At 41.4% G+C, this 12,845-nt stretch overlaps 1 protein-coding gene across 2 annotated transcripts in view; it reads right to left on the reverse strand.

Moving 5' to 3' along the window:
- LOC148844442 (Calcineurin-like metallo-phosphoesterase superfamily protein) overlaps positions 1 to 12,845 on the reverse strand; it is a 154,005-nt gene that overhangs the window by 25,598 nt on the left and 115,562 nt on the right. Inside the window, exons 8-12 of one of the 2 annotated variants that reach the window (XR_016103479.1) lie at positions 1,827 to 1,861; positions 1,648 to 1,705; positions 1,451 to 1,525; positions 1,217 to 1,382; positions 881 to 1,015 (exon numbers count right to left, since the gene is read on the reverse strand). Coding sequence is in view for 1 of the 2 variants with exons in the window: in XM_088958747.1 (XP_088814873.1) it covers positions 881 to 1,147; positions 1,228 to 1,382; positions 1,451 to 1,525; positions 1,648 to 1,705; positions 1,827 to 1,861 (590 nt within the window). In the remaining variant the exon portion in view is untranslated. Of the gene's footprint in view, positions 1 to 880; positions 1,148 to 1,216; positions 1,383 to 1,450; positions 1,526 to 1,647; positions 1,706 to 1,826; positions 1,862 to 12,845 lie in introns of both variants that reach the window. The other variant, XM_088958747.1, reaches the window with a different exon arrangement.

Here is a 12,845-nt window from a genome sequence, read left to right on the forward strand (position 1 = left end):
GAGATGGGCATCTCTTTGGATAAGCTCTTGATGTTATATTGTAATAATCAGGCTGCTATTAAGATTGCTCATAATTCGATTCAGCATGACAGAACTAAGCACATTGAGGTGGACAGACACTTTATGTGGGAGAGAGTGGTCACAGTGGAAGTGTGTTTTCATTTCATTGCTTTAGAAGAACTAGCAGATTTTTTTTTTTTGACTAAGGGAGTTCTCAATAAGGGAGTTCTCAAGGCAAAGCTACAACATTATGTAAGCAAGTTGGGCATGATTGGCATCTATGCTCACTTGAGGGGGAGTGTAGAGAGATTGGGCCAAATGGGCCTTAGTTTTTATTTTATTTAAGTAGCTTTATTTCTGCTGTTATATCTACCATAGTGGGCCTAATTCTTATCTCCCAAAGAGACACCCTAGAGCTGGTTTTCAAGGGTGGGTGATCAGAACTAGGGTGATTATGATTTATAACTAGTGCAAATAAATAACGAGATCAGAACTAGGGTGGGAAATCTTTGGAAAGTTGGTTTTTATGATGTGACAAACTTCAGTTTATCTATCTAGAAGTTTCTCTTGGTCCCTATTCCCAAAGAGAACCTCTAGAGCTGGTTTTCAAGGGTGGGCGATCAGAACTAGGGTGATTATGATTTATGACTAGTGCAAATAAATAAGGACCAAGTGCTGAATCCTAATCTGAATTATGCACAAATATATATTTGCATCATTACGTTGGCATGTGCAGAAGACGAAGTACGAACTTCATAAAGGGATGCTCACACAAGAAGATGCAAATAAGCAGAAACTTGCATTCAGACTTAAGTGAACCTTCTAGCACATGTAAACCTACATACATGCAACACACACCCACAAATAAAAATATGCACACCTTCCCACTATTCCAGAATCATTTGAGCTTCCAGGTTGGATCTTCAAAACTTTCTTGACAAGATGCATTGATCCCTCAGCATCCCAAATCATCTCATAGTCACAGCTTTCATCTTCATTCTTCTCTTTAGCTCGACTGTTTAAAAGGTTAAGAGTTAGTGCTCTTCTGATGGATCCCATTAAGTGATTGCAATGATGCCATAAGTCCAAATCATTTGTTGGCCAAAAGAAGACTGCGATCAGGGTTACAAAGAATATAGACAGGTACCTGATGATTTGGAGAAATGTATATTAGAGCGAATCTAATTAGAAAGTTTCAAAGACATAAGTGTACTACCATTATGATACCATATGTAAATGTGTGTTTGCATAGGAAGAAAGCAAAGCTGTGTTGACAGGGCATCTTCAGGATTGGTTGTGTTTGAGAACACCATACTTGCTGACAGTAGCATGAATGATGGATACAAGTTTCCCTGCTGCCAACTCAAGGTCCCTACGGTATGCTGTGTATCAAACATAATGAGATGACATTCTCAGCCAAAACTAAAACCCCCAACTATTAGGTGCTTACCTCTGTTATGGTTCCATATTTTCCTAGGTGGTTCACCGTGCACTGATCATGGTCATGACCAGACAATACAAGTGCCTGTTGTAAATTTGTGATATCAAATCATTGTAATATGTGGCTACTTGCAAATTTTCATTTTCCAACCATAATTTGATGACAAGCGTGGAAGACATCAAAGAATGAGAAAAAGGAGAACTTACAGGTCTGATAAAGTCCAGTAAAAGCGTTGATGTTTCCTTACTGAGATAATTTTGATACCTGTATTGACAAATTAACTGTTAAACCATAAGGTAACTAGATAATCTTACTTGCGACCATATTTTATTAACAAATGTACTTACATTAGAGTCAAATGGAAAATGAAAGATTAAAATCTTACATTATTTCTTGACCATTAGCAGCTCGTGAAACCCTCTGGAGATCAATATAAGTTAGATAAACTGCCATTACTGAAGGAATAACATGTATTTAATTTCATAGACCATAATGTTTTTCCTTTTTCTTTTCCTTATCTTCCCTATCTCTAACCTGCAATGGCATGAATGCAGTACATCAACCAAGATATGGGCTGGAATCCAAGCCCATTAGGTGTTAAGAAGGAGATTTCTTTTAGAAATATAAATGAGAAAAATCATACAAGAAAATCTTGTACATATATAAAGAAGAAAGGATTAATGAAGCAACTTTCCTAGAAAAATTCATTTGTAGAAACATGACAATTCCATGGGGGAAAGAAGGATGTAGGACAGTCATAGGAAATGCTTTGAAAATGTCGTCTCCCTTTTCCTAATGGAAAGTAAAAAGTACTGTCATGGGAAATGAAGAAAATCCTATTGCTATGTCTTCATTGGCCAATGGGCCAAGAAAGATTTTGAAAGGTAGGTTTAATGAGTGATTAAATAGAACAGAAGTTGTTGGAATTTTATTTAGGCTGTGTTTGATTTGAAAGAAAAGGTTTTGTATAGGCTTCCCTACCTTTCCCTACCTTTTCTTTCTTAGAGTCTCTTTTAGTCCAAGAGTTGATAGTCGTGTCTCGAGTCCTTTTTCTTTAGTTCATTCTGATGTCTGGGGTCCAATCAAAGTGATGTCATACAATGGCTATAAGTATTTTGTAACTTTTGTTGATGACTTTTCAAGGATGACATGGACTTATCTTATGAAAGATCGCAGTGAATTGTTTTCTATTTTTCAAAAATTTTATGCTGAAATACGTACCCAATTTGGTGTTCATATTAAAATTCTTCGCTCCGATAATGCCAAAGAGTACACCTCAATACCGTTTCAGCAATACTTAGAGCACCATGGGATAATTCATCAAACTTCTTGTGCCTACACCCTACAATAGAACGGTGTACCTGAACGGAAAAATCGACATCTCCTTGAAACTGCTCGGTCCTTGATGCTTGTAGAGAACATTGATGTGGGTCCCACAACTGTGGTCCCACTCTGTCCGTAGGGTAGAATGTGTCTAGTCACAGCTGTGGTCAATTTATTATTCTGTTATTCTAGTTGTTATTTACTTTTCAGTTTTATATTGTTATGTGTTATGATGTAAACACCAAGGGCAGATGTGTCCTTTCATGTAACTAGCATAACATATAAATATTAACTTAAAGTGGCAGCGGCAGAATATTGAGATTCTGTTCTCCTCAAAACCTGTGTTCTACTGTTCTCTCATCACTCTTTCTCCTCCTTCACTTTCTCTTCTCTTCAAACCTGAAGTTTCTTAGTGATCAAGACTGATAGCAGTCTTGATCAACTACATGGTATCAGAGCCAAATTAGGGTTTCTCATGTGAGCCTAATACCAGTCGACCACATGAGAATCTCCTAGGACTGGGAGCTGAAAAAGGAGGAGTTCGCAGACTGATTCTTGGAGATCGCCAAAAGTGCTAGCAGCTATTGGAAACTTGTTAGGGTTGCAGAGTGTTGGTGGTCAGGAAAGATCAGAGAAGACTAGGGTTCGAGTAACCCTAGAAGGCAGCGAACAATTTTTCCTTGTAAGTTATTTACTTTCTAAGAAGTTATATCAGAGAAGATAGGTTGGACCTATCTGGAGGGGAAGGCCGAACCACTCTAGGGTTTTCTCTATTCGATTCACTAGGGTTTTACAGCAAACCCTAGGCCGAACTGTCTCAATTGTGTTTCTCTCTACTCTAGGGTTTGAAAGTGATCTTGCGGCAAGCCCTAGTGTTTGACTGAACCTTGTGGTTTATATATACAGTTTCTAGGGCTTCTTATTAACCCTACTGCAAGTCTATATACACAGTACTGATTGGATTGTGCAACTGAATTGTTCACTTTAAGGACTGATTAAAACCCTAACTCTCCCAAGCATATCAGACCTATTTTAAGCTGTTTTTTCAGAGTCCTAAGGGGTTAGAGCTCTACGGACAGCTATTGTTGTGTTGGCTAGTTGGTTTCAGTTCAGATTTATCTCAGTTTGTGCACATACACTGTGAAGACAGATCAGGCCCATACTGTTTTTTGATTGTGATTGGTAGTCCAAGTGCTGTTTTGAAACTTGACAGAAATGGAGTTTAAAAATCAGGCAGAAGGTAGCCTCGGGAACATCAGTTATGGTAGTGTTTCTGAGATGGGTGGTCAGATTACGACCGTAAAGTTTGATGGATCAAACTATTTGGAATGGGCCCAATCAGCCATGATGGCTATTGGTGGAAGAGGTAAATTAGGGTACCTCTTGGGAGATATGAAAGAACCTCCCAAAGGACACCCGACATATACCAAGTGGATTCAAGAAAACTACTTGGTTATGACATGGCTGTGTAATTTCATGCAGCCTCATATTAGCCGGAATTATTTGTAGGCAAAGATAGCTAAGGAGATATGGGATGTTATGAAAGAAACTTATTTCCAACCCCTTAATGTTGCCAGAGCATATGAATTGAAATGTGAAGTGAAAAGTCTTAAACAAGGAGAGAGACCGATTTCAGTATATTTCTCTACCTTGCAGTCCCTGTGGCGTGAGATTGATCACTTAGAGACTCTTGAGTGGGAGAGTCCCAGAGATGCACAGATATATAGAAAGCAGGTTGAGACAAACCGGGTATTTGAGTTTCTGGCAGGTCTAAATTCAGAGTATGATATTGTACGACAACAGATTTTGACTAGAGACAGTGTGACTCTCTCTCAGGCATACTCATTTGTACACAGTGAAGAGACTAGAAGGAAGGTTATGATGCAACCTCATCCCCCCACACCAGCCTTTGTAGCGGTCACACCCAAATCAGGGGGTGATTCAGAGAAGGACAGGAGGAAGGAAGACAAGAAGGATGTGGTGTGTGAACATTGTAAGAAGCCCAAACATACAAGAGAAACATGTTGGAAACTGCACCCTCACTTGGTTCCTGCGAAGTTGAGAAGCAAGAAGGGCACTGCTCATGTAGCAGTGAACATTGATTCAACATCCTCATCTGGCACAAAAGGAACATCTTTAGAGACCTTAGCTGCAGTTCGGGCTGCCCTAATGCAGTTAGAAAAGGAAGTTGGAAATTCAATTCAGCCACCGCAGTTTTCATCAGCCCCTGCCACATTTGCCTTCGCACATTCAAGTACTCGAGCTTCAGCCTATCGTGCCTCAGCTCCAAGTACTACTGAACCTTGTTGGGCAATATACTTGGGTGCATTTGATCACATGACTAGCTTGCCTTCACTGTTTACTACTTACCACTTGTCTTCTGGTAGGGATAAAGTATCTATTGCTGATGGCTCCCTGGTTCCTATTTCTGGAAAGGGTGACATCAAGTTATCAGATACTATCTCCCGGTCATCTGTTTTGCATGTTCTTAACCTTGATACTAACCTTCTTTCAGTCAGTAGTATTACCAAGCATATGAACTGCTCAGTAACCTTCTTTCCTGACCGATGTGTTTTTCAGGACCTGGAGACGAAGGTGATTGGGACTGGCCGTGAGACGAATGAGATCTATCTGCTCGGGGAGTGGTTCCGTCAGGGAGAGTCAGTTGAGAAGATGTCTTTTGTTTCTCAAAGTGTGAGTCCGGTTATGCTTTGGCATAACCGATTAGGTCATTTGTCTTTTCGGTCTTTACAGAGTCTGTTTCCTGCTTTATTTGAGTCTATTGAGTTGTCTCAGTTACAGTGTGAAAGTTGTGAGTTTGCTAAGGATTGTAGAAAGCCTTATTTATTGAGTAATAAAAGGAGTGATAATTCTTTTGATATTGTGCATACTGACGTTTGGGGGCCTTATCATATCCCTTCCATGGGTGGGTACAGATATTTCTTGTTATTTGTTGATGACCATATCCGTTTTTCTTGGGTTTATCTCATGCATTCACGAGATGAGGTACCTTCCCTGACCCAAAATTTTCACCAAATGATCCTAACCCAGTTTAATGCCAAGATCAAAGTTCTCAGATCTGATAACGCAAAGGAATACTTTGCTAAATCATTGACATCTTATCTTCTTCATTATGGGGTTATCCACCAGAGCTCTTGTCCTCATACACCTCAACAGAATGAAGTTGCCGAAAGGAAGAATAGGCACATTTTGGAAGTCTCATGTTTACTTCCAATGTTCCTATCCACTTTTGGGGTGATGCTATCCTCACGGCGGTATACCTTATTAATCGAGTTCCTTCCAGGGTCCTTGATATGAGATCTCCTTTTTCCCTCCTACGCCCACGTGAGGACTTGTTTTCTATTTCCCTTAAGACATTCAGTTGTACCTGTTTTGTTCAGCTTCTTGGACCCCATCACTCAAAGTTCGAACCCAAAGCCTCCAAATGCATCTTCCTTGGTTATACACAAACTCAAAAGGGTTATTGCTGCTATGATCCTGTCTCAGGGAGGAAGTTTGTCTCCATGGATGTCACTTTCTTTGAGGGGACACCCTATTATCCTCGGGTTTCCCCTCAGGGGGGAGAGCAGTGAGAGTGGGGGTTTGAGTCCTTGTCTTCAGGGGGAGAGCAGTGAGAGTGGGGCAGTTCCTTTACCTATTCCATTGGGTGATGAGGGCTGCAATGGTGAGGGTAGTCAGAGGGATTAGGAGTTGAGGGAGAGCTGCGATGGTGAGGGTGGTCAGAGGGATCAGGAGTTGAGGGTTTATCACAGGCGGTGCAGGCAGGTTGATTCTGATCATCAACAGTCCAGGCCAGCTCCAATCTCATCTGCAGCTCCAGGTCCAGGTACTACAGTCCCAGCCATTTCACCTTCTACAGATGATCTTGACCTTCCGATTGCAGTTCGTAAAGGGAAACGACATTGTACCACATCTACAGCCCACTGTATTTCCCATTTTTTATCCTATGCTCGCCTATCTCCTACCTACAGGTCCTACCTTAGTTCCATTTCCAATGTCCCTATTCCAAGAACAGTGCAAGAAGCCCTATCCGTCCCGGAATGGAAAGATGAAATGCAAGCTGAGATGGATGCCCTGTTGAAAAACAACACCTGGGAGGTAGTTGATCTGCTCAAAGGAAAGAAACCAGTTGGATGCAGATGGATATTTATGGTGAAGCATAATGCAGATGGATCTATTGAGAGGTATAAAGCTCGGTTAGTTGCAAGAGGGTTTACACAGACTTATGGCATAGATTACTTGGAAACCTTTGCACCGGTAGCCAAGATGACCACTATTCAAGTCCTATTATCCCTTGCAGCAAGTCACACTTGGCCTTTATACCAAATGGACGTGAAAAATGCCTTTCTGAATGGAGATCTGCAGGAAGAAGTTTACATGCGTTTGCCTCCCAGATTCTATGATGCAGAGATAGGTAAGAAGGTCTGCCGGCTCAGCAAGGCTTTGTATGGTTTGAAACAGTCACCTAGGGCTTGGTTCGATAGATTCAGACTAGCCCTTGTGAAGTGTGGTTATGTACAGGCCCAGTCAAATCATACTCTATTCATCAAGAGGGTGGAGTCCTCCTTGACACTATTGGCAGTATATGTTGATGATATTGTGGTCACAAGGAATGATAGCCATGAGATTGAGTCCCTTAAACAGCTCGTTCATCAAGAATTTGAGGTGAAAGACCTTGGTGCACTCCGGTATTTTTTGGGTATTAAGGTTGCTAGATCCCAACAGGGGATCTTTATCTCTCAGAGGAAATATGTTCTAGACCTGTTGGCAGAAACTGGAAAGTTAGGTGTCAAGCCTGCAGATACACCAATTGAACAGAACCACAGGATTAGTGCTAAGAGTGGGGAACTTCTTGAAGACAAAGTTATGTTCCAGCAATTGGTAGGAAAGCTCCTATATCTCTGTCTCACTCGGCTAGATATTACTTATGCTGTTAGTGTTGTCAGCCAGTACATGCATTCTCCTAGAACCACACATCTTCTTGCGGCAGAAAGAATCTTAGCCTACTTGAAGAGATGCCCGGGTAGGGGTATACTGTTCAAGAACAACAACCACATGAAGGTGGATCTATACAGATGCTGATTGGGCTGGGAGTGTTGATGACAGAAGGTCTACCTCAGGATATTGTACCCTTGTGGGAGGAAACCTTGTCTCCTGGAGAAGTAAGAAACAAAGTGTTGTCTCCTGGTCAAGTGCTGAAGCAGAATACAGGTCCATGGCCAACGGAGTGGCAGGAATCCTATGGCTAAGATCTCACTTGAGGAGTTGGGTATTGAGTATGAGAAGCCCCTGATGTTGTATTGTGATAATCAAGCAGCCATTAATATAGCACATAATCCAGTACAGCATGACAGAACCAAACACATTGAAGTTGACCGCCATTTTGTACGAGAGAGGGTCTCATCTCAAGAAGTATGCTTCCCTTACATCGCATCCAGTATGCAACTAGCAGACATCCTCACTAAAGTCGTATCAAGAAAGAAGCTAGAAGTGGATCTATCCAAGTTGGGAATGATGAACATTTACTCCCAACTTGAGGGGGAGTGTAGAGAACATTGATGTGGGCCCCACAGCTGTGGTCCCACTCTGTCCGTAGGGTAGAATGTATCTAGTCACAGCTGTGGTCAATTTATTATTCTGTTATTCTAGTTGTTATTTACTTTTCAGTTTTATATTGTTATGTGTTATGATGTAAACACCAAGGGCAGATGTGCCCTTTCATGTAACTAGCATAACATATAAATATTAACTTAAAGTGGCGGTGGCAGAATATTGAGATTCTGTTCTTCTCCTCAAAACCAGTGTTCTACTGTTCTCTCATCACTCTTTCTCCTCCTTCTTCACTCTCTTCTCTTTGAACCTGAAGTTTCTTAGTGATCAAGACTGATAGTAGTCTTGATCAACTACAATGCTTAATATGAATGTCCCAATACATTTTTGGAGTGATGCCGTCCTCACATCCTGCTTTCTCATCAACCGGATGCCCATGTCCATCCTTGGAATTCAATCCCCCTTCTTGGTGTTGTTTCCCACCTTGTCTCCGTTCCCTCTCACCCCAAGAGTCTTTGGATGTGTTTGTTTTGTTCAAAACTTGGGGCCTGGTTTAGACAAGTTAGATGCACGAGTTACTAAGTGTATCTTCCTTGGCTACTTGAGGACTCAGAAAGGGTATAAGTGCAATAACCCTAAATTCCATAAATCGTTTGTGTGCTCCGATGTCACCTTCTTTGAATCAGTTCCTTTTTTCTCAAATACTGTGGTTTCTTCTCCTTCCCCCGTAGTTCCTCTTCTCGTCCCTGTTGCGGATCCCCTTCCCGTGGTTCCCAATCCGGTTGTAGATTCACCTCCCATGCCAGTTACTACTGATATGCCACCAATAAGACAAGTGTATACTCACAGAAGAGCACCGACCCCTCCTCCAATTTAGCCCTTGTCGACAGATCCTGTCATTACTTCTCCTCCCTTAGATCTTGATCTTCCTATTGCCTTGCGGAAAGGTAAACACACTTGTACCTCCCATCCTATTTCCTACTATGTTTTAGCTGCTCACCTTTTTGCTTCTCATCGCAACTTTATATCATTGCTATCATCTGTTTCCATTCCCAAGATTGTCTAGGAAGCCCTTACCTCCCCAGGGTGGCGGCAAGCCATGGAAGAGGAACTCTTTGCTCTACAACACAATCACACGTGGGAACCCACTGCTCTTCCTCCTGGTAAGCTTGCTGTTCGGTGTAAGTGGGTATACACAGTGAAGTATTTCCAGATGGCAGTGTGGAGCGATTGAAGGCCAGGTTAGTGGCCAAGGGCTATTCTCAGCTGTATAGTGTGGACTATATGGAGACATTTTCTCCTGTGGCTATAATTGGTTCAGTTCGGGTGTTGATTAGCTCCTATGTATGATTGGCCTCTTGTGCAACTTGACATAAAAAATGCTTTCCAACATGGTGATCTCATTAAGGAAGTGTATATGGAGCAATCACCAGGGTTTGTTGCTCAGGGGGAGGATGGTAAGGTTTGTAGACTCAAAAAGGCAATTTATGGACTGAAACAATCTCCACGTCCTTGGTTTGGCAGGTTCAGTGAAGTAGTGAAAGACTTTGGGATGAAACAGTGTCAGGTAGACCATTCTGTGTTCATCCATGATTCAAAAGATGGGAAAATCTTGCTAGTGGTGTATGTGGATGATATTGTCATAATTGGGAGTGACAGTGACGGGATTGACAGGTTGAAGAAATTCCTACAGGACCACTTCAATACGAAAGATTTGGGTAAGCTGAAGTACTTTCTGGGAATAGAAGTTACAAGGTCAAGGCATGGAATTAACTTATGTCAAAGAAAATATGTTCTTGATCTACTTGAAGAAATAAGACGTGTTAGGTGCTAAACTAGCAGAGACTCCTATGGAACTTAATGTCAAGTTGAGTGTTGATCCAGGTGAAGAGTTTGATGATCTTGGAAGATACAGGAGGTTGGTGGGAAAGTTGAATTATCTGACTATTACCCGACCAGATATATCATTTTCTATTAGTATGGTGAGTCAGTTTATGCAACATCCTCGGATTCCTCATTGGGAAGCAGTTCTAAGGATTGTTAGGTACCTGAAGGGTGCTCCAGGTCATGGTTTGCTATACCGAAGTGGAGGGACTCTTGAAATAGTAGGGTATACAGATGCTGATTGGGCTGGTTCTATATCAGCCAGGAGATCAACTACAAGATATTGTACCTTCCTTGGTGGCAATCTTGTAACTTGGAAGAGCAAGAAACAAATAGTGGTGGCAAGGAGTAGTGTAGAAGCTGAGTACAGAGCTATGGCTCATACCACATGTGAACTAGTATGGTTGAAGAACTTGCTACAAGAGATGGGGTTCTCGGTTGACAAACCTATGAGACTATACTGTGATAACCAAGCTGCTGTTCATATCTCTTCCAACCCAGTCTTCCATGAGAGAACCAAGCATATTGAGGTCGATTGTCACTTTGTGAGAGAAAGTGATAAGTGGAGTGATAACCACATCTCATGTGAGCTCAGGAAATCAGTGGGCAGATCTCTTTACAAAGGGATTGTCTCGGGGTAGAGTAGATTATATTTGTGACAAGCTAGGACTATATGACATACACTCTCCATCTTGAGGGGGAGTGTTAGAGTACACAAAACAGGGGTATTTTGGTCATTTGGGTTTATCTATTTGAGAGTGAAGGTCTATTTTGTTTAAGTTTAAGTTATGTGTCCCATCACTTATGAGGGACAATATGGCCTTTCTTGTAACTATATTATTTGAGATAAATACAAGTGGGTCGGCTAGAGGTGGACTGATTTTCTCAATCTGGCCGAACCCTTCTTCTTCTTATTCTTCTTCATCTCCTCTTCTTTCTCTTCTTCTTCTCTACTTTAACCTAGAATCGTATAGGTATTTTACAACTCAAAACGAAGGGATTGACTACAAAGAGACCTTTGCTCCAGTCGTGAAGCTCAACACAATCTGGGTCTTATTGTCATTAGCTACAAATTTCTCATGGGAGCTACATCAGTTGGATGTGAAGAACGCTTTTCTAAATGGTGATCTAAGTGAAGAGGTATTCATGGATTCTCCACCAGGTTATGGCTTTGATGGGAAAGTATGTAAACTGAGGAAAGCATTATAAGGCCTTAAGCAGTCTCCTCGGGCTTGGTTTGAGAGACTTTGTGGGGCCATGAAGAGAGTGGGATACACTCAAAGTGGTGCAAATCATACTTTGTTCATAAGGAAATAGAATAGCCGACTTACGGTACTCATCGTTTATGTGGATGATATGGTGATTACAAGAGATGATCTAGAAGAGATAAAAAGATTAAAGTAGTTCTTGGCTTCTGAGCTTGAGATCAAAGACTTGGGCCATCTGAGATACTTCCTTGGAATTGAAGTTGCTAGGTCACAAGAGGGCATCTATATATGTCAGCGGAAGTATGTCTTTGACCTTCTAGGGGAGATAGGTATGATGGGGTGTAGACCAGCAGATACTCCAATAGAACAGAACCATGGTCTACAGGAATCAGTTGGAGAGGACTACTTTGATAAAGAAAGATACCAAAAACTGGTAGGAAAGTTGATATATCTGTCTCTCACTCGACCAGATATTGCTTATGTTGTATATGTTGTCAGCTAGTTCATGCACTCTCCAAAGATTCCTCATATGAGAGCAGTGGAAAGAATTATTAGGTACTTGAAGACTTGCATAGGAAAAGGAATTCTGTTCAAAAAACACAATAAAATTGAAATTGAAGCGTATACTGATGCAGATTGGGCTGGCTCTGTTGGAGACAAGAAGTCTACTTCTGGGTATTGCACGTTTGTTGGAGGAGATCTGGTTACATGGCGAAGTAAAAAGCAGAATGTGGTTGCTAGATCAAGTGCAGAGGCTGAATATCGAGCTATGGCTCATGGTGTTGCTGAACTACTGTGGCTTAGGACCCTTCTTGGTGAGCTCGAGATAAAGGTCGAGTGTCCTCTCAGGCTGTACTGTGACAACAAAGCTGCTATCAACATTGCAAATAACCCAGTGCAACATGATAGGACGAAGCACATTGAGATTGACCGACACTTCGTTAGAGAAAGAATTGTTTCAGGAGAACTCTGCATTCCTTATACTCCTTCCGAGATGCAGATTGCAAATGTCTTAACTAAAGGACTAGCTTCAACGAAGTTCTCAGACTTACTTGGCAAGCTAAACATGACTGACATCCATGCTTAGCTTGAGGGGGAGTGTTGGTTTTTCGCTGTTTTAGTGTTTATGTTAGTCATATTTGTGTCTTAAGTTCTTAGTCATTGGGCCTAAACTTGTTTAATGCTTTATTTGTTTTATTTGTCTAGGTGTCCCATCACTAATCAGGGGCATTCTAGTCCATTCATGTAACATTATTTTATAATAATCTATATAAGATTGTAGGGCCGGCTGAAGTAGGCATGCCGCCTTTCTCAAATCTTCTTCTTCTTCTTCTTCGGCTGCTGATTGTTATGGAATAATTAATGGATCCGTGGTTTGGACTCAAAATTTTAGAAGGCCTCTTTTCAACTAGGAGATG

This window comes from Nelumbo lutea, chromosome 8 (assembly GCF_056320005.1).
Source record: "Nelumbo lutea isolate HS-2025 chromosome 8, American lotus-T2T, whole genome shotgun sequence".
Lineage (NCBI taxonomy): Eukaryota > Viridiplantae > Streptophyta > Magnoliopsida > Proteales > Nelumbonaceae > Nelumbo > Nelumbo lutea.